Source organism: Podarcis erhardii, assembly GCF_964252035.2.
Source record: "Podarcis erhardii genome assembly, chromosome: 2".
Classification (NCBI taxonomy): domain Eukaryota; kingdom Metazoa; phylum Chordata; class Lepidosauria; order Squamata; family Lacertidae; genus Podarcis; species Podarcis erhardii.
In genome coordinates this window covers 1,902,343-1,925,983 of record NC_138498.1, presented here as the reverse complement: position 1 = coordinate 1,925,983, position 23,641 = coordinate 1,902,343, and the positions used below count along the sequence as shown (strand labels likewise).

Below are 23,641 nucleotides of genomic sequence, written 5' to 3'. Positions count from 1 at the left end.
GATTGCCTTTTAAATTTGGCGTCAAATGCAAGCCCTCTTGGGACTGGTTCCCCTTGGGTGCCCAAAGTGGAGCTTGCTGTCTTTGTTTGCAGGTGTGGTCTTTTCTGCCTCAGGAGCCCCGCTTCTTCCTTGGGTCACTTGATGGCGTGGAGACCCATCAAGTCAAGCATTGTCCACACTGACTGGCAAGGAACTTCCCCAGCCCTTCTTGGAGATGCCAGGAATTGAGCCTGGGACTTTCTGCATGGAAAGCAGATGCTCCACTCACTGCACTTCCCCAGCCGAAATATAGCTCATGTTCCATCTGTTTTTATGTACTAATACACTATACAATATCATATTGTTTTATCTGTCAGATATGTTCACTGCCTTCTATATCATTTGTGGGTCCCCCTGGAGCTTTGGTGCTATTTGGGGGACCACCTACTTTGTGCTTGTCCAATACAAAGAGCAACACACGCAGCAATGGCCCTGTGCCTCAAGGAATTGGCAACGCATTTTGACAGGGTGAAGGCCGTACCACAGTCTTCCTCAACCCAGAGCTCCCTCTGTATGCTGCTGAACTACAGCTAGTAGTTCTACAACTAGTAGCTAGCTGGGAGTGGGGGGAGTCCATCAGCACCTGCAGCACCCCAAGGTTGCAACATAGGGTGCTTTGCTATCCCTCTGGAAAAGCTGGTTAACATATGTATGAGAGCCCACAGCATTCTTAAAAGTGAAATGAAGGTGCAAAGGGGGTCCTGGTGGTGCAGCAATAAAACTGCTAGCCATTTGCAAAGCAAAGCAGGGTCTGGTAACTGGATGCTGAGATTCCTGCATTGCAGGGGTTGGACTAGATGACCCTTGGAGTCCCCTCCAACTCTACAATTATGTGATTCTAAGAAACACACAGGGATAATGGGTGTGTGTGTCAGAGAAAAGTGTGTTCCTTCCCACAGGTGACTATTTGCATATTTGGAGGCCAGTAGGAGTTGGTCTCCATCAAGCTCTATTGCTGCAAACAGGAGAAGTAGCCCCTGTCAGATTTCAGAAAAGGAACAGAGCTAGCAGAGAGAGAAGCAACAAGCAGGCCAGCAGCAAACATGGTGGAGGCAATACTGAGGTGGAAACCAGCCGGCCCCTCTGCCCCGCTATGAGCAGCCTCTGCCGACCAGATTTCGATCAACTCTGTATGACTGCACATGCCCATTAGGTGGCAGCATAGAGAATGACAAAGAAGAGGGCTGTAAAACACCAAGAGAACAGGGATCGCACTGCTTATTCTGTAGCGATCATATTCTTCCTAATACGGAAGCAGCTTGCACTTGTTACATTGGGCTGCCCCCCGCTCCGCGCCATGCCATTTTCCTAGGAAGCCTATTGAGGATGCTATGCCGCAAGTGCCCCCCTCCGCGCCCCGCCAGGATCTCTGAGGCTTAGAAAAGTGCCCAGCGGGAGACACCCATCCATATACAAAGAGGCTGTTGTCTCAAAGCTTCAATAAAGCCTCCCGCTGAGCAGATTTTTTGGGGGAGAATCGGGAGCAGCGAGCGAACTGGACCTTCCCCATGACTAGATCGATTCTGCTATACTAACTTGCCCAGGTATCGATGAATTGCATACAGGTTGAAGGATGGAGCAATCAAGTCAGTTTCAGGAGTTAATCTCTGCCCCTAAAACGGACGAGGTGCTCAAGTGTTCTAACCAGCGGGACCATCACCGCAGAACGTAGCCTACTGCAAGCTATATAACTAGATTCCTTTTATGTAGATTAGGGCCCGTTTCAAAATTGTAGCATTTTTAAAAAGAAATTAAGGCAGTACTAATAAGAAATTTCTGTGGCAAAAGCAAAATCCAGAACTGTGTGACTGCAAAACAATCTACGAAACTGAAGTAACGGAGGATGGGCGGAAAGAGGGAAACATTGCACTTGTTTGATAGGTTGCCGCAGTAGCAGACCAGCTTATGCGTAGAAGATTTCTGGAGAAATTTAAGAAGTCATTGCCTTTTATTGCAGGGGGGGGGGGAGGACGCCAACGTGCCAGGTAAATATACTGCGGTTTGGAGACAAGTGACTCGCTCTCTTCTGAGAAAAGTGGGTGGCTCTTAAAAGAGCCTTTGGGTTCTGGGTGGCCTTTCTCAGCAGCAGAGTCCGCTTACTTGGAGCTGGTGTACTTGGTGACAGCCTTGGTGCCCTCCGAGACCGCGTGCTTGGCCAGCTCCCCCGGCAGCAAGAGGCGCACGGCCGTCTGGATCTCCCGGGAGGTGATGGTGGAGCGCTTGTTGTAATGAGCCAGGCGAGAAGCCTCTCCGGCGATGCGCTCGAAGATGTCGTTCACAAAGGAGTTCATGATGCTCATGGCCTTGGAGGAGATGCCGGTGTCGGGGTGGACCTGCTTCAGCACCTTGTAGACGTAGATGGAGTAGCTCTCCTTGCGGCTCTTGCGGCGCTTCTTGTCGCCCTTCTTCTGCGTCTTGGTCACCGCCTTCTTGGAGCCCTTCTTGGGGGCCGGAGCAGACTTGGCTGGCTCGGGCATTGTGCAGGAAGCCCCCCCACTTTCTGTACCAGCAAAAAGAAGAAAAAAGCGAAGTGTGAAGCGGGCTAACTCATCCCAGCCCTGTATTTATAGTCTCCCTATGCAAATAAAGGGTTCCAATGCCGAACGTTTCCATTGGCTGAGGGCAGCATTTTGTAGCGCCGCCACTGCGCACGGACATGCAAATTAGAGTGCTGCAAGCGCCGGCTTTTCATTGGGCGGCAGCTGCCTCTCCGCTCCCGATTGGCCGCCTTTAGAAATTGTCTTCTTATTGGCTCTGCTGTGCTGGTGACAGATCTGACCAATCCGTAATTGCGCTTCCCTGGGCCAGGAGGGCATAAAAGGCGCCGGGGGTTCTTTTCTTCTTAACTGCCGTTTTATTTCTTGTTGCGCCTCTGAGCGGAGCTGAGTCAGGGTCGCCATGTCTGGCCGCGGCAAGCAAGGGGGGAAGGCGAGGGCCAAGGCGAAGTCGCGATCCTCGCGCGCCGGCCTCCAGTTCCCCGTCGGCCGTGTGCACCGCCTGCTCCGCAAAGGGAACTACGCCGAGCGGGTGGGCGCGGGAGCCCCCGTTTACCTGGCCGCGGTGCTGGAGTATCTCACGGCTGAAATACTGGAGCTGGCGGGCAACGCTGCCCGGGACAACAAGAAAACGAGGATCATTCCCCGTCACCTCCAGCTGGCGGTTCGCAACGATGAAGAATTGAACAAGCTGCTGGGAGGAGTCACTATTGCCCAGGGGGGAGTCTTGCCCAATATCCAGGCTGTTCTGCTTCCCAAGAAGACAGAGAGCCACAAGCCCAAAGGCAAATGAGGAAGAAGCGGGCTCTTTCACCTAACAACCTAAAACATCTGTGCATCACAAAAAGGCTCTTTTAAGAGCCACCCACAAATATCAAAAAAGGCTGAAAAAAACCACTTCTAGTGTAAATGCGTTCGTAATGAAGTGCCTTTCCCTCCTCCCCCCGCAAAAAAGGGAAAGGAGCTTTTGAATTTTGTGGGGATGCATATAACGCGTGTTTTAACGGAAGGGAGTGAGTAACTTTTTCCTTCGCTGCACATGATCTGCAGTATGATTTGGAAACGGGAGGTAAAAGAGCACCGACGTCTGGCAGCTACAAAGTGGCAGAAAGTTTGGTACATAAGGCTACTTTGTAACAGCAATACAACTCTTTGTTGAAAACATAGATGGCCCTGAAAAGGGCCTTTTGAGTACAGTATTTTTTTGTTAACTGCTAATGCTACTACGGCATCGCCTAATTTTAGCCGCCGAAACCGTACAGAGTGCGGCCCTGGCGCTTCAAGGCATAGACCACATCCATGGCAGTCACGGTCTTCCTCTTGGCGTGCTCCGTGTAAGTCACGGCATCGCGGATGACATTCTCCAGGAAAACCTTCAGCACGCCCCGGGTCTCCTCGTAGATCAGCCCAGAGATGCGCTTGACTCCTCCACGGCGAGCCAAGCGGCGAATCGCAGGCTTCGTGATGCCCTGGATGTTATCGCGCAGCACCTTGCGGTGGCGCTTGGCGCCCCCTTTCCCGAGCCCCTTCCCCCCTTTTCCACGGCCCGACATCTTAGAGTTTCAAAGACCTTGCGAATGAGAGAGAGAGAGACAGGCAGCAGTTTCAGTTTATATAGTCTGAAAGCCGACCTGAAGGAAAACTTTGAGCGGGGGAAACGAGCGGGGAGTGAACACAGGCGAGTATACTGTTACAACAACGCTATAGGGCAATGATAAGTCAGCTTCTCCAATCAAACGCAGCAGTATTTCAAATCAGCCAGTAATAAATTAGCTGCAACAATTTAACTGCGAGCGCGCGCTGGCGCCTTCCCTGCTTTTGAGCAGGCGTAGAAAGGTATTCTTATGACGTGCAATTCACTCGCTTCCCCTTCATTTCTGTGTAGGGTCCCTGAAAACTCTGACCACTACCAGGACAATGGTACAATCTGAGCATATGAAAGCTGTTTTGTAATGTCATCCTATTGGACCATCAAGTATTAAAATACAACTCAGCTTGCGCTGGAGGTTGATGTACTGTACCTACATGAGAGGGCATGGGCAACTCTAGTCTAGTCTGTCCTTTAACCCATGATGGCCTTTCTTCAGGCTTGAGGGATACTCTTAAGGTTGCTTCCCTCATTACCTAATTCCTTTTTTCTTCATCCTCACCTCAGTAGGAGGAGGAAACTTTTGTGTTTTCCCTGCAGAGATGTGACACCAAGCATGGCTTGCTGCATTCCCAAACTGAGGTAGTTAGAACGAGGACATTTCCTGTAAAACATGTATTTCCTGCACTAAACATAGCCCTGTCCCCAACGCCAAGGTAAAGCGGGCTCTTCCACCCAAGTGCTAGTGTAAAGTTCAACTTCTGCTGATGGAACGTAATCGTCGACATGGACGGAGTTCCGCCTCCTCATTCAGAGTAATGTTGGCGATCTAAATAAATAATTAAAAAAATGTCCAGTAGCACCTATTTTATTTATTTCGACTGCGTCTGACCAACACGGCCTCCTACCTGAATCTAGAATCATGGTTGGCGATCTTGTTTGAATGTGACCCCCTATTTCCCAGGACACATACACTCTCAACCAGGTTCTACATGCTGGATCTGCTTGGACACACTGCAGACCTTTGCCCCCCAAGCTAAGCTCCAGCAGCGTGGAGCGGAGCTTCATCAGGCACGTCTATTCCGCACATCTCTGGGACCTGCGTGTTAAGGGCGAGAAATAAACAGTGATTATGATAATAATTCAAAGGATACATCTATAATTGACCAGCTATCCACGAGACCAAAGCTGACACATTAACTCTAGGGCGAAATTTAGCGCGCACACGACAGAAACAAGCTCTTCCTTATGGCATAATTTAAATTACTTCATTCATCAAAGCACACCTCAAGTATTAGAAACACTCCCACCCCTTCTGTCAGACGACTGTAAGAAGAAGCCGCGGAAGATCGGAGTGGGGAGCTGTTATGCCCCAACTTTTCGATTGGCTGAGAGGGCTCTTAAGCTCATTCCCACTTGGGCGCGCACATGCAAATGATAAGCCTGTGATTTCCGACTTCCAATTGGATGAACGCGTCGTCTCCCCCTCAGGTTGGTGCAGACTTAGAAATCTTTTTCCCAATTGGTTTATTTTATTTTTTTACTCCATCTCCAGCCAATCAGAAGCGTCATTTTCGAGCCTCTCGGAAGGTATAAAAGCCCCTCGCCGGTTTGCCTCCCGTAGTTGGCTCGCTTTCTTGGGAGAGGAAGTTGTGTGGATTCAGCGACGACAGCATGTCTGGCCGCGGCAAGCAGGGAGGCAAGGCGAGGGCCAAGGCCAAGTCGCGCTCTTCGCGGGCCGGCCTGCAGTTTCCCGTGGGCCGCGTGCACCGCCTGCTGCGCAAGGGCAACTACGCCGAGCGGGTGGGCGCCGGCGCGCCCGTCTACTTGGCGGCCGTGCTCGAGTACCTGACGGCCGAGATCCTCGAGCTGGCCGGCAACGCCGCTCGCGACAACAAGAAGACCCGCATCATCCCCCGCCACCTGCAGCTGGCCATCCGCAACGACGAGGAGCTCAACAAGCTGCTCGGCAAAGTCACCATCGCCCAGGGCGGCGTCCTGCCCAACATCCAAGCCGTCCTCCTGCCCAAGAAGACCGAGAGCCACAAGGCCAAAGGGAAGTAGACCTTGGCTGCCCCCAAAGGAAAAAAACCCCTCGCTGAACGCTGAACCCAAAGGCTCTTTTCAGAGCCACCCACACCTTCCAGAAAAGAGCTGACAATCGCCTGATTGCTGTTGCCTCAATCATTTCTTGCTTTCCCCTTTGCTACAGTTTGTAGAAATGGAGGCCATATGACATGTGTGCTTTCAAATCATTTATCATTAGTTTTATTTGTTGATGATATTCATGGTTATCAAAGTTGGCAATTATGTCTTTGATCTGTTACCGGAAAAATCCGAGGGCTCCCTTGGACAAAAAGTAAAGACACCAACCAGAGTAAATTGGAGCAAATCAGCAGCCTGTAGGCTTGGCCTTTATTGGACTGTTGCAACAGGGTGTTCCCCTCACTTGCAGGAGAGAGAAAAGACACAGAAAAATGGTGTGCAAGGCCTTATAAAAACTTTCGAAATTCCCAGCCTGTAGGTCAGGCCCACCCCCAGAAACATCATGCATACCTTACAGAAAGGAGGGGTTGAGGGAGGAGTTGTGGTGGTAACCTGAGTGTCCTGTCACCTGGCTGGTTCCCTTCTCCCCCTCCCCATGAGTCATTTTCAGAAGACAAAAGGTGGTCGCAGTTTCCTGTCCCCTGAGAGGGAATCCAATCACTGTTCTTTTGTTATAGTCCGTGTTGAATCCACTCAGGTATGCAGTCAGTTGTGTCCTTGATAGTCTTCTGTCTGAGCACATCAAGCCGGCTATCAGAGTTGCCATGCCAACTGGGAAATGCTCTCACGTTTAAGGGATTATGGCTGACCAGAACCAAGCCACCCCACTTTGATAGTCCTTGTCATATGGAGTAAAATAAAAATGGAACAGTGCAAATCCGATGTATGGTTGCTTTTTCTATGAATTTATAACAGAAGCGTGGCGTATGTAGTGTGTGAGTGTATGTGAAGTTTGCACAAACTGAATGATTGGGGTGGGGGGTTCCTGCTACAGATCCAAGTTTAAATTACAGCTGTATTGTCATGGTTCCTATTTGGATAAGCTCCTGAGCCTGACAAACCAAACCAAAACATAATGTGTGGTGCTGGGAATGTGATAGCTTGTCAGTTTGGACATTACTTGTTGCAGGCAACTTCAGCACGTGAAGCACCCAAACACTTGGCTGCCAACCTGTCTCAAAGTGTAAAAACAGAAGAAGAATAAGCACTATAAATCTAGATTAAGGTAGGTAGCCATGATGGTCTGATGCAGCCAAAATAAATAAATAAATTGTCCAGTAGCAACTTAGAGATCAACTTAGGTTTGTTCCGGGTATAAGTTTTTGTGTGTATGCATTTCAGGTATCTGAAGAGGTGTGCATGCACACAAAAGCTTATACCCAGAACAAACTTACTGTAGTTGGTCTCTAAAGCATGATAAAGATTTTCTAAAAGTTGCTTGTCATTAAAAACTAGGTATGGAGTTTGCTGTCGGTGAGCAATTCTTCCCCTAGCACAGGCGTTACTTTCCTGCCATTGGGGGGCCTTTTTCCAATTTTCTAGCTGGAGAATAACTTGGGGAAAGCGAAATGGAAGATGAAAAAACATGCTTGGGCTGCAGCCACCTCTGTGTTGGCAGGGATCCTGTGTGTACCCCCCCCCCCCATGTCCTGGAGCATGGTCTGATTCCTGCCTCCATATAATGTTTTCAACGAGCTGTTGAACCACTTTGTTGAACATATGCATATTTTGGCAGATCCCCCTTCCTTTGGAGGATCTAGTCTGACAGTACCCTTCTGAGTGCTCTTGTCTTAACATACAAATTATACTGCTGCAAGATCATCATGGGGTCACTCAGAGGAGAAGATGGTGAAATGCAAACAGGGGACACAGAAAGGGCTGAACTCCTCAATGCCTTCTTTGCCTCAGTCTTCTCCGATAAAGAAAACAATGCCCGACCTGAAGAATTTGGAGCAAATGATTCAGCAGAGGAAACACAGCCCAGAATAACTAAGGAGATAGTACAAGAATACTTGGCTAGTTTAGATGTATTCAAGTCTCCAGGGCCAGATGAACTGCATCCAAGAGTATTAAAAGAACTGGCACATATGATCTCAGAACCACTGGCAGTCATCTTTGAGAATTCCTGGAGAACAGGCGAAGTCCTGGCAGACTGGAGGAGGGCAAATGTTGTCCCTATTTTCAAAAAGGGGAAAAGAGAGGACCCAAAGAATTACCGCCCACTCAGTCTGACATCAATACCAGGGAAGATTCTGGAGCAGATCATCAAGCAAACAGTCTGTGAGCACCTAGAAAGGAATGCTGTGATCACCAATAGTCAGCATGGATTTCTGAAAAATAAGTCATGTCAGACTAACCTGATCTCTTTTTTTGACAGAATTACAAGCCTGGTAGATGAAGGGAATGCAGTGGATGTAGCCTACCTTGATTTCAGCAAGGCATTTGACAAGGTGCCCCATGATATTCTTGTAAAGAAGCTGGTAAAACGTGGTCTTGACTATGCTACCACTCAGTGGATTTGTAACTGGCTGACTGACCGAACCCAAAGGGTGCTCATCAATGGTTCCTCTTCATCCTGGAGAAGAGTGACTAGTGGGGTGCCACAGGGTTCTGTCTTGGGCCCGGTCTTATTCAACATCTTTATCAATGACTTGGATGATGGACTCAAGGGCATCCTGATCAAATTTGCAGATGACACCAAACTGGGAGGGGTGGCTAACACCCCAGAGGACAGGATCACACTTCAAAATGACCTTGACAGATTAGAGAACTGGGCCAAAACAAACAAGATGATTTTTAACAGGGAGAAATGTAAAGTATTGCACTTGGGCAAAAAAAATGAGAGGCACAAATACAAGATGGGTGACACCTGGCTTGAGAGCAGTACATGTGAAAAGGATCTAGGAGTCTTGGTTGACCACAAACTTGACATGAGCCAACAGTGTGACGCGACAGCTAAAAAAGTCAATGCAATTCTGGGCTGCATCAATAGGAGTATAGCATCTAGATCAAGGGAAGTAATAGTGCCACTGGATTCTGCTCTGGTCAGACCTCACCTGGAGTACTGTGTCCAGTTCTGGGCACCACAGTTCAAGAAGGACACTGACAAACTGGAACGTGTCCAGAGGAGGGCAACCAAAATGGTCAAAGGCCTGGAAACGATGCCTTATGAGGAACGGCTAAGGGAGCTGGCCTGGAGAAGAGGAGGTTAAGGGGTGATATGATAGACATGTTCAAATATATAAAAGGATGTCACATAGAGGAGGGAGAAAGGTTGTTTTCTGCTGCTCCAGAGAAGCGGACACGGAGCAATGGATCCAAACTACAAGAAAGAAGATTCCACCTAAACATTAGGAAGAACTTCCTGACAGTAAGAGCTGTTTGACAGTGGAATTTGCTGCCAAGGAGTGTGGTGGAGTCTCCTTCTTTGGAGGTCTTTAAGCAGAGGCTTGACAACCATATGTCAGGAGTGCTCTGATGGTGTTTCCTGCTTGGCAGGGGGTTGGACTCGATGGCCCTTGTGGTCTCTTCCAACTCTATGATTCTATGATTCTATGATCACATGGATGATGTATTTACAACAATTATATCCTATGCTTAGGCTTTGAGTCATAAATTTTAATAAGCTGGAAAGGCAAAGAACTTAGAGGTGCACCCCACCCGACCCCGTAACCAAATATATGGCAGAGGGCCTTGGGGAAATGAGTATAGCACGAAAGAGCAGAATACTACCGTATTTTACCTTGTGGCAGGGAAGGTGCTGTTTATGGTGTTCCCTAGAGAGGCCTTTTGAATTAATGTGACATGATGCACATATCTAAGTTGAGTCCAAAATTCAGCTGTGGATATGGGCAGTAGATTTGGGAAGAAGTGCAATGACGGTATTCCACCAGGTGACCTGTTGGAGCCTTTAGGACGTATCAAACTTATTTTACTGCTTTGTTGTGGGGAGTGGCCAGATGGGAATTGGGGGAAAAAGAAGCACAAACAAAATTTTATCAAGCAAAGGAATCCATTTAAAAAATCAGAGCTGCTCTTCAAAGCACAGGAAGGAAAATTGAGAAAAAGCACACAGCATAAAGTCAGCAATTGTGCAAATAATACTTGTTGTTGTTTTACATTTAGTGGTATGGGTAGCAGATGCAAGAGGAAGCCAAGGGCTCTTGCCCTGTCCAAATGGGTGTGGCAGAAGAGGTGCAGGGATGGAAGAAGCTGCACGATCAGAAAACTGCCCCTCTCCTTGACAACTCTTTTGTCCATCAACTTGGGTCACCATACTCTGCATCTCTGCTGCCATGGATGCCTTTAAGCCCTCACACTGGACCTCAGATACACAGTGGTACCTCGGGTTAAGTACTTAATTCGTTCTGGAGGTCCGTTCTTAACCTGAAACCAGTGGTGTAGCATGGGGGGTGCAGGGGGGGCGGCTGCACCGGGCGCAACATCTGGGGGTTAGGGTTAGGGGGCGCAAATCCACGGGTTAGGGGGCGCAAATTACTTGCCTTACCCCGGGTGCTGACAATCCACGCTACACCACTGCCTGAAACTGTTCTTAACCTGAGGTACCACTTTAGCTAATGGGGCCTCCCACTGCTGCCGCACCACTGCCACATGATTTCTGTTCTCATCCTGAAGCAAAGTTTTTAACCCGAGGTACTATTTCTGGGTTAGCGGAGTATGTAACCTGAAGCGTATGTAACCCAAGGCATCACTGTATAGCATCTGCAGATGAACAGAGGCAGAGGCACTAACGGGAAGTGAATGAATGGAGAATCCCCACCTCCCATGTATCTGTGGAGTTTTACACACATTCAAAAGTTGCCAATTCAGCCAAAGTACACCCTGCCATCAGTAGAGAATAAATACCATTTAGATTTGCAGAACTGGCACTTGTAAAGTGTTTGCTCTGCACTTGCAGGAAACCAGTTACTTAGTGTGGCAGCTCCTACACTCTGGAACTCACTGCCCATTGATATTAGGCAGATGATGTCTTTGTATTGTTTTCAGTGCCTGCTAAGAACCTTTCAGTTTCAGCAAGACTATCTAGCCATGTGATTTTAGCATGTGATTTTTAAAGTATAACAGTTGTGCAGTTACTGGTTTTAATTTTCAGTGTAACTTGTTTCTAATGATTTTAACAATATTTTAATGAAGAATTTCAATTGTCTTTTGTTCAAATAAGTGGTATGTAAATTTTGTTTCAATAACTAATCCAGCTTTCCCCAACCTCGTGCCCTCTGGACATTCTGGATGGCAGCTCCTGTTATCTGCAGCTGTCTGGTCTGCACATAAGGTGGATTCAAGCACTGACAAAACCATTGTACTGACATGGGAAAACTAACTTTTGTAAATTGAACTAAACAATTTGTTTTCTAAAAATGATGTTTTAAAACTTGTCTCATCACGTATTTGAATATGATCTACTGCACCCTCTGGAGAGTTTATTTCAGGTGTGTGTCAGAAGGTAGAGGCCCAGTTAACAATGCAAGATCAGTCTTAAAGTGAGCTCCTAGCTGTGTACTACTGGCCTAAGAATCCAAAGAGACCTGGAACAGAAGGCTGAAACATAAAGCTCTGTACTGCATATGCACACACATTAACAGCAAAAGCAATCTCCCTAAAGTGCTACTTGACAATTTTTTTATTTATCCAGATAGAGAGTGAGATAGTAATTTTCTACCCACAAATCTCAGCAAATGAGAGTAGTTAAGAAAGTACTGACTTGATATCTTAGGGTGTTTATGCAATGGCATGTATTCAGTTGAAGAGTAGCAGAAAAGGGTTCCAAATGTACTCAAGCAGCCAGTATCTGCCAGCTTCCACCATCTTATTTGGTTTCAAAACAGTAATTATATCCTAGCCGACAATTATTCAGTCCCATGTGCTTCGTTTAACACAGGATGTCTCCAATGGGATGTTTTTGATCTTGATTTCTGGTTCTTCAAACACAAGAAATGCAAAGAGCAAGGAAAGAGGCTGTTGCAAATTCTCTGGATTAACGAGCAGTTGCTTTCTCAAGCTACCAAGCAAGCAAGCAAGCAAGCCTTGGCCTAAGTGGAAATTTAGTGACCAAAAAAAGTAGACTGAAGTGGCCCTCTGGGTCTTCTAGTTGCCAGAGCAGCCTCCAGATTTCCAAGGCCTTGGGTGCATCACAGACTGAAGCAGTGGTTTGTCTATGAAATTAACAAATAATTCCTTCCCCAAGGGAGTCCCTGCCTCATAAGGAGGACTGGGACCTCGGAAGACCACACCTCGGAAGATTGGTGAAAAAGCAAAGTCTGATCTTTATTGAAAGAACAGGAAAAAACAAAACTGTTGCAACAGGGTCCCCCCTCACGCCACAGAACCTCGAACAAAGGGCTGCTTTGACTCTTATACCTTTTGGTTTCCATACAGATCAATAACAGCAGAGGTGGTGGGAAGCGACCTGAATGTGGAGAAGAGGGGATTAACATAAGGTAAGTAGGTTGTTGTAAGATCTTGGGAGGTGTCAATTTTGCTGGAGGGCTGGAATAATATGTGTTGAGCTTCTTCTGGATCTGGTTAATGGCTGTTCCTTTATCTACAGGAAAGCTTTCCGTAGCTGCTAATAATCAGTATGCAGATCGTGAGGCTGGATGTTCGGGAAATGGCTTCAATGTTAATGTGAGATCCTGCTCTGCATTGCTATCAATTCGAGTGTGATAATAATAATAATAATAATAATAATAATAATAATAATAATAAATTTTATTTATACCCCGCCCTCCCCAGCCAAAGCTGGGCTCAGGGCGGCTAACAACAATCAAAATAATCCAACATTCTAAAAACCTTTCATTATAAAAATTAATTAAAATCAAATTGATGGCAACCATTAAGCAAAATTCTGTGCAGATTGCCAGAGGAGGGGGTCAGGCTGCGCCCTGACCAAAGGCCTGGTGGAACAGCTCTGTCTTGCAGGCCCTGCGGAAAGATGTCAGGTCCCGCAGGGCCCTAGTCTCTTGTGACAGAGCGTTCCACCAGATTGGAGCCACGGCCGAGAAAGCCCTGGCTCTAGTTGAGGCTAGCCTAACCTCTCTGTGGCCTGGGATCTTCAAGATGTTTTTATTTGCAGACCGTAAGTTCTTCTGGGGGACATACCAGGAGAGGCGGTCCCGTAGGTACGAGGGTCCTAGGCTGTATAGGGCTTTAAAGGTTAAAACCAGCACCTTAAACCTGATCCTGTACTCCACCAGGAGCCAGTGCAGCTGGTATAGTACCGGATGAATGTGATCTCACAGCGAAGACCCCATAAGGAGTCTCGCCGCGGCATTCTGCACCTGCTGGAGTTTCTGGGTCAGTCTCAAGGGCAGCCCCACGTAGAGCGAGTTACAATAATCCAGTCTGGACGTGACCGTCGCGTGGATCACAGTGGCTAGGTCAGGGCGAGAGAGATAAGGAGCCAACTGCTTAGCTTGGCGGAGATGAAAAAATGCTGCCTTTGTTATAGCTGTAATCTGCGCCTCCATAGAGAGGGAGGTGTCGAAGATTACACCCAAACTCTTAATGGACGATGCTGGCACTAATTGCACCCCCGCAAGAGATGGGAGTTGCCCCCTCAATCCCATATTGCCCCGTCCCAGCCAGAGGACCTCTGTCTTCGAAGGATTTAACTTCAACCGGCTCAAACGTAACCATCCAGCCACAGCTTCCAGACATCTGGTCAGTGTGTCTGGGGCCGAGTCAGGATGGCCATCCATCAACAGATAGAGTTGGGTGTCATCGGCATACTGATGGCAACCCAGCCCAAAACTCTGGACAAGTTGGGCGAGGGGGCGCATAAAGATGTTGAAAAGCATCGGGGAGAGTATCACACCCTGAGGTACTCCACACACCAAGGAGTGGCGCAATGACAATTCCCCCGCAAGCGCCACCCTCTGTCCCCGACCAGAGAGAAATGAGCACAGCCATTGAAGGACTGTGCCCTGGATCCCCACGTCAGCAAGGCATGGTGATCGACCATGTCAAAGGCTGCTGACAGGTCTAGGAGAATCAGCAACCCCGACCCGCCTCGATCCAGCTGCCTGCGGAGATCATCTGTTAGGGTGACCAGAGCCGTCTCGGTCCCATGACCAGCACAGAAGCCGGACTGGAATGGATCGAGAGCCGATGTTTCATCCAGAAACCTACCAAGCTGTTCAGCAACAGCTCTCTCAATCACCTTACCCAGGAATGGAAGATTTGAAACCGGGCGGTAATTGGATAGATCTAAGGGATCTAATGATGTTTTCTTTAAGAGCGGGCGCACCACTGCCTCCTTCAGTTCCCCTGGGAATGTCCCGGTGCCAAGGGACAAATTGATGATATCACCCGGGGGGGGGGGCGCCCGCACCTCATCTGGACACGCTCTAATCAGCCAAGACGGGCACGGGTCTCATGTTTGCATACTTATTGGAATATAAAACTATTTTGGGTTGGACTCAGTAGATGGCAGCGTGGTGGAGAGTGTTTTGGCAGCTAGGATTGGATACATGCAGAAAATACAGCATAGTGCAGCGTTTTGAGAAAAATTCATTTCAGTAAAGATACATTCAAGGAAAAGTTATATATTTCAGTAAGGATACATTCAGTACTTTCAGATACATTCCTATACATTTCCATAAGGATACATTTAGATACTTTCTTAAGTCAATGAGAAAACGCAGCAAAATGATACATTCTCAAACAATGCATTCTCCAAGGCACAGTTTATTTCTTGTGGTATTTTAAGGCATAATTCTATAACTTTGTTATTGGTAGGGTCATTTTTCCTTTATTCCCCTCTCTGACCATGACTCTCTTATGACATCTTCAAGAAGCAAAAGGGCTTGCTATTCTATTCTCAAGGCAGCACCAGCAGCCGAAAGTTACTAAATATGTAGAATAGAACAGCACTGACCAAGAAGTGGATGAGCCACTTCAAAGGCATCTTAGTATATAGACCAACGTCACTAGACCCTTGGGCTATTTTAACAGGGCAGACAAAGTATTGTCTAAGACAGGCATAGGCAACCTTGGCCCGCCAGATGTTTTGGGACTCAATTCCCATCATCCCTGACCACTAGTCCTGTTAGCTAGGGATCATGGGAGTTAGTAGTCCCAAAACATCTGGTGGGCCGAGGTTGCCTATGCCTGATCTAAGAGCTTTCTTTTCCTTCTATCTTTTAAAGATTTGTCTTCCACTACCTTTTAGCATTAACGTAATGTTCTGCCACAATCTCTTTCCCCATTTCACAAGTTTTCTTCACTTGCCAGAGGCTTCCATTTTCCTGCCTCAGCCAAGGGTGGTGTCTGTGCTTTTGTTTCCAGCAAACATTGCTGCAAGCTCCAGATCTGAAAAAAAATCCCTATCAGAGGAGCTGTCCGATGTCGCCTCCACTGAGTTTTAATGGCCATGTGGGCATTGGGAATGCTGCAAAGGGCAGACTGCTGATGAGCTGGCTGGCTCATCAAGACACCCAAAGCACTACTTGACCATTTCAGAAGTAACAAGGTAGTCGTGTAGCAAGCTCTGCACCCCACCCATTAAAATTTCATCCATTTTTTTATTCTCCCCTGTAATCTTCAAATGGAATTTATTTTCTCATCTATTAAAAGAATATTTCTAAACTGCCAGCTCATAAAAAATGTGACGGTGGGGTACAATGAAAGCATTGAGGGATCATAAAACTATAAAATATAGAAAAAAATGATTACCACAGAATCATAGAATTGTAGAGTTGGGACCACAAGGGTCATCTAGTCCAACCACTGCAATGCTGGACACTTTTGCTCAGTGTGGGGCTCAAGCCCATGACCCTGAGAATACAGTAAGTCTTGGGCGTGTGTGTTGAGATTCCTGCATTGCAGGGTGTTAGACTAGATGACCCTCAGGGTTCCTTCCAACTCTACAATTCCATGTTCTGCAGACACAAATGTGTTTTCTGAAAACCCTTTGTGAAATGAACATTTTCAGCAGGTAATGAAATACAGTATAGTATCAGAATTGTAGGTACATGTCTCCCTCAGCCTACTCATAGTTATAAGGAAACAGTAAGAAAGAAGCACTACATTTAGGAGAGTGTACACATGGACCCTACCAGGCCACAACTCAACGAGGCATTGCTCCTGAGGAAGAGTGAGTGTGCTTGCCATCTACAATTTTTATAAACCAACATGCTCTTTGTAAAAAATGGGGTATTTGTGCCCCTAACTGAAGCATTTGAGGCATGCAAAATATTTAAAACAAAAAAAGACAATGGTGCCGATGTTCCTAGAGTGAAGCAAAGGTGTTATATAAATTTCCCTCTCCCTCCTTGAAGTGTACAGCAAGTGCCAATCAGCACCTGGATTTCCTGACCTGACCTGGAATGGATCAGGCTGATCCAAAGATGCTGAAGCCCATTGCAGTCAATGAATGCATGGCGCTGGGCCCAAACAGTGCAAAAGAGACCCAGCAGAATCAAACCACAGAGCAGACGGAAAGACTCCTCTCTTTGCTTGGCTTTGAAATGCCAGTTTCTGGGTGCTTTTAACTGTTAGAAAATGCGTTGCTGAATTAAATCAGGATCTTAAAATAAAGTCAATCCATTTCATTTCTCTAGAAATCCCGACCGGTTGCAACCAATGTACACCCATTCCTATTTAAAGCAGGGGATTTCCAGCTCAAAATTTCCACTAAGGCTGAAAGCCTATAGCCACTTACCCAGAAGTCTCAGCAGGACCTCCGAGTGAACATGCACATGATCATACTGAACGTCAGGAAGACGAACATCAATGGCCGGTGCCCAAACGCTTGCCGACCTGCACCTGGATTGTGCAGTGCAAATATACTGGGTAGGAAGTAACGACAGCTCCCTTTTTTGGTGTGTGGGTGGCCCTTAAAAGAGCCTTTGGGTTGTTTTCAGCTGTGCTGTAGCGACTGGGAAGCAGTTTAAGCCCTCTCGCCACGGATACGACGTGCCAGCTGAATGTCTTTCGGCATAATGGTGACCCTTTTGGCGTGGATGGCACACAGGTTGGTATCTTCGAAGAGACCCACCAGGTAAGCCTCGCTAGCCTCCTGCAAGGCCATGACGGCAGAGCTCTGGAAGCGCAGGTCCGTCTTGAAGTCCTGGGCGATTTCTCTTACCAGGCGCTGAAAAGGCAGTTTGCGGATCAGGAGCTCTGTCGATTTCTGATAGCGACGGATCTCCCGCAGGGCGACGGTGCCCGGCCGATAGCGATGGGGCTTCTTCACCCCACCCGTGGCCGGGGCGCTTTTCCGGGCAGCCTTCGTGGCCAGCTGCTTGCGAGGGGCTTTTCCTCCGGTGGACTTGCGGGCAGTCTGCTTGGTCCGCGCCATGGCTCTTCCTCAAGCAGCGAGACAGCAGCTCGCTCCTGCAGGACGGATGCAAAGCGGCGGAAAGGACCTGGGAGCAGAGAATTTATAGGGAAACCCTCCTTCCCTGATTGGCCGAGAACGCGTGCGTTGCGGCTCATGGGTTTGAATTTCCCGGGCTTGGAAGGGATTGGAGGCCACCTCTGAGCTCTCGGTCCCCTCCCAGACCTTCTGCCTGAAAGGTGCTCCAGTTATATCCTTGATCCTAAGCACACGACCTATAAAATAACCTTTTGGTCGGGGGGGGGGGGCGCGAACCCCGGCCTATCCTACCTCACAGGGTTGTTGTGAAAGTAAAGAACAACACATATCATGCGTGTGGAGTGAGTCTTTAGCGGTAATTCCAGCTCCAGTAGCGCGTATCTTAAAGTTGCTGCAGTTAAAAAGCTGACGAGCCAGATTTGTGCGACCACAGGGCATCCCAACCCCCACCGTTCCTAGTGTGACAACCGTTTTTGGATCAAAGAGAATTTAATTAGCAGCAGTTTTGAGTTGAGGAGCTGAATAGGCTTCTTTGAACTTAACAGGCAGAGGCAGTTATAGGGCTAAAAAAAACCCCGCGCTACGCAATGATTGGTTCAGAATCGTACCCCCTACCGCCGAATCCTTAGATTTTACGGGGAGTCGGTAAAAATACCAGGGTTAAAGAGTATACTATGTGTCAGCTCCCGCGTTACACATACGTAATTCTTTCTCAGGTTGCACCAGAGCCAGATTGCCTTGGCATGCCAGTTCGTTTTCTAATATTTATATGTTCGAGTACCCCAAGGTGTATTTTAGATATAAAATGGGGCGGGTAACGACTGCGTGATCCACGTAGGACATCATTCTTTAACCAAGAGCTGTTCATCAACGGGCATTATTGATACCCCGAACAGCCAATACTTCTCAACCACGGAAAGTACAACTAAAACAAGGCTCAGCTTCACCTAATTTGGTGGAATGGTAATTGTTCTTCGCGGATTTATACGATTTAACCTTAAGAGCTAGGAATATTTTGAATTCCGTTCTAAACACAAGACAACTTGCTTTCCAAAGTACTAACAGCCTGGACTCAGCTCTTTTCTGGAAGGCGTGGGTGGCTCTGAAAAGAGCCTTTGGGTTCAGCGTTCAGCGAGGGGTTTTTTTCCTTTGGGGGCAGCCAAGGTCTACTTCCCTTTGGCCTTGTGGCTCTCGGTCTTCTTGGGCAGGAGGACGGCTTGGATGTTGGGCAGGACGCCGCCCTGGGCGATGGTGACTTTGCCGAGCAGCTTGTTGAGCTCCTCGTCGTTGCGGATGGCCAGCTGCAGGTGGCGGGGGATGATGCGGGTCTTCTTGTTGTCGCGAGCGGCGTTGCCGGCCAGCTCGAGGATCTCGGCCGTCAGGTACTCGAGCACGGCCGCCAAGTAGACGGGCGCGCCGGCGCCCACCCGCTCGGCGTAGTTGCCCTTGCGCAGCAGGCGGTGCACGCGGCCCACGGGAAACTGCAGGCCGGCCCGCGAAGAGCGCGACTTGGCCTTGGCCCTCGCCTTGCCTCCCTGCTTGCCGCGGCCAGACATGCTGTCGTCACGGGCTCTCACGCACCACACGCAGCGCGCACAATGCAAAAGCAGCACTGACGGGCGAGGGCCCAGGCGGGGGCCTTTTATGCCTTCCTGGAGCCTGCAAGTGCCATTTCTTATTGGCTCATCGGGCGTCCTGCAGCCACAAGCCAATGAGAAAGCACATTTCTCGACCTGACCAATCACAAAAGTGGAAACGGCACTCTTCCAATAGGAACGGGAAAATCACAGTCCTATGATTTGCATGTGCGTGCGCAGCGGAGATGATATCAGGAGGCGCGGCAGCCAATAGAAACATGTCAGCCCAGCAACCTTCATTTGCATAAAGGGCCTTTAAATAGAGGAAGGGCTGACACCGCCAGCGCCGCATTCCTCTTTGCAGTTCGCCGTGACCAGAGAAAGGTGGTTTCCGAGGGCTGCTTCTTTTCTCCAGAGCGAAGACTTCTTTTTTGCCAGAATGCCCGAGCCAGCCAAGTCTGCTCCGGCCCCCAAGAAGGGCTCCAAGAAGGCGGTGACCAAGACGCAGAAGAAGGGCGACAAGAAGCGCCGCAAGAGCCGCAAGGAGAGCTACTCCATCTACGTCTACAAGGTGCTGAAGCAGGTCCACCCCGACACCGGCATCTCCTCCAAGGCCATGGGCATCATGAACTCCTTTGTGAACGACATCTTCGAGCGCATCGCCGGAGAGGCTTCTCGCCTGGCTCATTACAACAAGCGCTCCACCATCACCTCCCGGGAGATCCAGACGGCCGTGCGCCTCTTGCTGCCGGGGGAGCTGGCCAAGCACGCGGTCTCGGAGGGCACCAAGGCTGTCACCAAGTACACCAGCTCCAAGTAAGCAGATCGTGCTGCTTAGCAAAGAACTCAATAACCCAAAGGCTCTTTTAAGAGCCACCCACTTTCTCACAAAAGAGCTTGAGTCATTTTTCATCCCGAGTTTCCATAAATGCTGACATTGCACACCAATTTTTATTAACTATTAAAACATACGTGGTGGTGTTCTAAAGACACTCTTTCCCCATGTAAAGTATTATGTCATACAGTATTTTGTGTTCTGTGATTCTTTCCCATATTGCATTAAACCAAGTTAGGTAGGGCAGCTTATGGAAAAAAACTACTTGCAGGTTAGAGTGGTGGCATAGCTCAAATACACCTTGAGCAGGTGTGCTTCACAAAGCTATGCATAGTATTTTCAAAAACTTAATAAAAGCTTTATACAGTAAACTTGAGTTTGTGGTGAATCAAAAATATGCTAAGAATGTGGTTTGGATGATGGGAGCATAAACTTTGCTACAGAATAACTAGGCCTGGCGTTTACAATAGAGACTCCTAATTACTGGACAAGCTTCTACAACTAATTTTTATGAGTAGCTAAAAGTCACATGCTATAATTACTGTTCTTGTGTAGCAAAATTTCCCAAACGGTAGTTTTTAGCAATAATGTCTCCTGGTATCTTAGAGCCTCAGAACTATTACGGTGTTAGGTTTTTGTGTATCACAGCCCCACATCCTTCAAGATACATAGAATTGTATAGTGGGACTGGTTGTTGAGGGTCATCTAGTCCAACCCTCTGCGATGCAAGAATAAATTAGATCATACATGAAGTGCAATCCTAAATTGGGAGGCAAATAAAGGTATATCTGACATTTGTTTTGCAACCTATGACAGGCATTCTTCCTCTCTAAGGTCACAATGAGGAGTTACTGAAGGAGTTGATACTAAATTATGAATAAGGTTTGCAAGTTTTAAATTATATTTATTATAGAAGCCCAGATTTGGATGTAGCCTGTGGGTTTTGCTAATTATATGTCTGTATTAAAAATGAGGATGCAGCAGAACTTTCATGTTATAGAACTGAAACTTCCAAATTAAGTTAATCTTCATTGTTCCTATACGTCACCCCTAGTGATGGCATGTGGGGGGGGGGGAAACACTTTTATTGGCATTTACAACAACTTTATCCTGCTTTTCTGAGGCTTATAACAGCCCAATAAGGTAGATCTGGTTTAGGTGGTAAACTACTACTACTGAAAAGAAAACCTTGCCAAGGTAGTCCAGTGAGTTTCAAGTTTGATCAGGGATCTGAATAGGCAACTCCTGGTACCATAACTCTTATTTGATTACACTACACTTCACTCTCCAAAGTCCATTATATATTTGTTTATGTGTTTGTGTTTGTGTGTGTGTGTGTGTGTGTGTGTGTGTGTGTGTGTGTGTGTGTGTATGTGTAGAGAGAGAGAGAAAGGGAGAGAAGAAATCAAATACTTAAGCACACCAAGTAGGAATCGGGACCAGAATTTTTTTTTTTTAATATTCCCTCCATCCATGTTCCAAAACACGTTTGGATTTAATCTCATTGCAATCAAAGCAGAAACAGTTTTCAACACAAATCGCATATGCACCAGTTTCTACTGAAAACATGGTCTTCTCCACAGGACTCCTGCAAGAAAACGCACTTTTCTTTCTCAGTAGGTAACAGCACGGCTTACATTAAGGCGTCTTTGGCGTCTCCGTAGTTTATTAATTGTATGCAAGTGTTAAAATAATTTATCACAAATGCACATTGGCGCAGGCTGCTCTCATTCCTAAACTTCATTTACAGCGTCAAAGAAAGCGGACCGACTTTTTCATCGAAGGTATTATCAGTCGTTTTTATCTTGCAACAGTTTCACAATTTGCCCTCTGCTAACAAAGCAGCGCAAATAAGCAGGGGAGGGACGAACGAGTTCCGTTGGGCAGTTTTGTATCCATTTTTTGCTTGTTTGTCTGCTCTCTCCTGCCTCCTCTGGGCAACCTGAGAGCGTTCTCTTCTACGCAGACCCAAGAGCAAACGAACGGCGCCAAATAATTCAGCTTGAAGCGGCGATTTGCGATTGGGCATTTTGAAAATCTCCCGCTGCTCATTTGAGGAGCAGCGCCCTATAGCGAGAGAGGCGTAGTTAGGTGGCACCGCCCTCCCTGGAGCTGCCAGTTTTCATTCTGGTCCGCTTACAGAATATATAATTCAGCCGCGTTCTCTTCTCTTCTGCATAAGCCGGTTCTTTCTTTCTTTGTGCGTCTGCTTGGAAGATGTCGGGCCGTGGAAAAGGGGGGAAGGGGCTCGGGAAAGGGGGCGCCAAGCGCCACCGCAAGGTGCTGCGCGATAACATCCAGGGCATCACGAAGCCTGCGATTCGCCGCTTGGCTCGCCGTGGAGGAGTCAAGCGCATCTCTGGGCTGATCTACGAGGAGACCCGGGGCGTGCTGAAGGTTTTCCTGGAGAATGTCATCCGCGATGCCGTGACTTACACGGAGCACGCCAAGAGGAAGACCGTGACTGCCATGGATGTGGTCTATGCCTTGAAGCGCCAGGGCCGCACTCTGTACGGTTTCGGCGGCTAAATATTCCTGCAGCGAGCAACAAAATATCCAAAGGCCCTTTTAAGGGCCACCTACTCATTCATAAAAAGCTGAATTTTCCTCATTGAGTAACGTTAACAAGGTAGGGATGGGAGCTTGTGAAAAGGCGGTAGTTGCTTGATTTGCAACTGGTCCGACGTGTATGTACGTAAATCAAGAAAGTCGAGATGTGCGGTGGCCGCTTACAGTTCTGTTCGTTTTTTAAAAAATACTCCTATGCAACGCTTTGAATCATTTTTTTATCTCCCGCTTCTGACCGCTTTTTGAGTTAAAAAAGCACCCTATTGGTTCTTCAGTGAAATTTCTAGGGGAGGCAGCCTTTGATCACGGCCCTAGGTTCACCTCGAAGGGGCTTTTGGCGCAGAACTCGGCTCCTCCCTTCGCTGTCCCCCACTCGAGAGTCAGGCTGCAAACTCGCTTAGGAGCCGCAGGAGGATTCCGGACGCTTTTCCTTTTCCTCGGAGAAAAGCGCGGGAGGCGGGGAGGGCGGGCAGACAAAAGCCAGCGGACGAAAGCCTGGTCTCCGGGCTGGAAACCGCTCCGCCTCGTTTCCCAGCAGCCTTTGGGCCCATGGCTTGGTTCGCCTCCTTGTGACCTTGCGCTGTCTGTGACTAACGAGAACCTGTTGCGTCCTGCCGTCGCCTAGAGGCGCAAAGCCCTCGGGGATAGGTAGTTCCGAGGCGGCCCCCGCGGGATTCAGGTCCGGGCTGCGCCTTCTCCCTCGCTGTGGAAAAAGGGACGAGGACAGCAGCTGGAGTCCTTTCTCTCAGACATACGATTTTTCTGCCCGCGTTTCTTATTTCGGATTTTCCCCACCGGCTTGTCCAAAGCCAAGGGGGGCACTTGCCCCTCCCCCCCGTCCAATCAAAATCAATAGAAATCTGAGGTCCTGCGCTCTTGTCGGGCTCTTGGGCACGAAGCCAGCTCCGGCATGGACTGACGGCATGGCTGTCCTGGTTGCCTTTCTTCTTTCTCGATTTGCCTCCTCCAGCTCTGGGGAGGATAATATTCCGGCTTTGCGGCAGCCCCCGCCACCCCTCTCTCTGTGCTTGTGCTGCAGAGCCTTCTAGGCAGGAGGTGCTAGCTGAGCATGTCAGCAATTATCTTGAGATGTGTCAGTGGAAATGCCTCCCTTCTAAGGGTGGTGCCGGTGAGTGGAAACAGGATCGCAGCCAA

At 48.2% G+C, this 23,641-nt stretch overlaps 5 protein-coding genes and 3 pseudogenes across 8 annotated transcripts; 4 read left to right on the top strand and 4 right to left on the bottom strand.

Moving 5' to 3' along the window:
• Positions 1–1,968: 1,968 nt before the first annotated feature.
• LOC309336235 (histone H2B 5 pseudogene) lies at positions 1,969–2,577 on the bottom strand (annotated as a pseudogene). The gene has a single exon. The product of its transcript is annotated as a histone H2B 5 pseudogene (transcript).
• Positions 2,578–2,770: 193 nt separating this feature from the next.
• Positions 2,771–3,381, top strand: LOC309336234 (histone H2A type 2-B). Its single transcript, XM_081851892.1, has one exon. The coding sequence runs from the start codon at positions 2,938–2,940 to the stop codon at positions 3,325–3,327; it is 390 nt and encodes a 129-aa protein (XP_081708018.1). The 5' UTR covers positions 2,771–2,937; the 3' UTR covers positions 3,328–3,381.
• Positions 3,382–3,737: 356 nt separating this feature from the next.
• On the bottom strand, positions 3,738–4,147 carry LOC309336241 (histone H4). Its single transcript, XM_081851903.1, has one exon. It carries the CDS (start codon positions 4,085–4,087, stop codon positions 3,776–3,778), a length of 312 nt encoding a protein of 103 aa, XP_081708029.1. The 5' UTR covers positions 4,088–4,147; the 3' UTR covers positions 3,738–3,775.
• Positions 4,148–5,789: 1,642 nt separating this feature from the next.
• LOC309336233 (histone H2A type 2-C pseudogene) lies at positions 5,790–6,438 on the top strand (annotated as a pseudogene). Its single transcript has one exon. The product of its transcript is annotated as a histone H2A type 2-C pseudogene (transcript).
• An 8,439-nt stretch (positions 6,439–14,877) lies between these two features.
• On the bottom strand, positions 14,878–18,435 carry LOC309336231 (histone H3.2). The gene has a single exon (XM_081851891.1). The coding sequence runs from the start codon at positions 17,486–17,488 to the stop codon at positions 17,078–17,080; it is 411 nt and encodes a 136-aa protein (XP_081708017.1). The 5' UTR covers positions 17,489–18,435; the 3' UTR covers positions 14,878–17,077.
• Positions 18,436–18,571: 136 nt separating this feature from the next.
• Positions 18,572–19,107, bottom strand: LOC309336232 (histone H2A type 2-C pseudogene; annotated as a pseudogene). Its single transcript has one exon. The product of its transcript is annotated as a histone H2A type 2-C pseudogene (transcript).
• Positions 19,108–19,411: 304 nt separating this feature from the next.
• Positions 19,412–20,289, top strand: LOC309335345 (histone H2B 5). Its single transcript, XM_081850300.1, has one exon. It carries the CDS (start codon positions 19,523–19,525, stop codon positions 19,901–19,903), a length of 381 nt encoding a protein of 126 aa, XP_081706426.1. The 5' UTR covers positions 19,412–19,522; the 3' UTR covers positions 19,904–20,289.
• Positions 20,290–21,383: 1,094 nt separating this feature from the next.
• Positions 21,384–22,524, top strand: LOC309331678 (histone H4). Its single transcript, XM_081844034.1, has one exon. The coding sequence runs from the start codon at positions 22,136–22,138 to the stop codon at positions 22,445–22,447; it is 312 nt and encodes a 103-aa protein (XP_081700160.1). The 5' UTR covers positions 21,384–22,135; the 3' UTR covers positions 22,448–22,524.
• The last annotated feature ends 1,117 nt before the right edge of the window (positions 22,525–23,641 follow it).

Coding starts and splice junctions, on each gene's coding strand:
- LOC309336234 (XM_081851892.1), top strand. CDS start 2,938: ATGTCTGGCCGCGGCAAGCAAGGGGGGAAGGCGAGGGCCAAGGCGAAG.
- LOC309336241 (XM_081851903.1), bottom strand. CDS start 4,087: ATGTCGGGCCGTGGAAAAGGGGGGAAGGGGCTCGGGAAAGGGGGCGCC.
- LOC309335345 (XM_081850300.1), top strand. CDS start 19,523: ATGCCCGAGCCAGCCAAGTCTGCTCCGGCCCCCAAGAAGGGCTCCAAG.
- LOC309336231 (XM_081851891.1), bottom strand. CDS start 17,488: ATGGCGCGGACCAAGCAGACTGCCCGCAAGTCCACCGGAGGAAAAGCC.
- LOC309331678 (XM_081844034.1), top strand. CDS start 22,136: ATGTCGGGCCGTGGAAAAGGGGGGAAGGGGCTCGGGAAAGGGGGCGCC.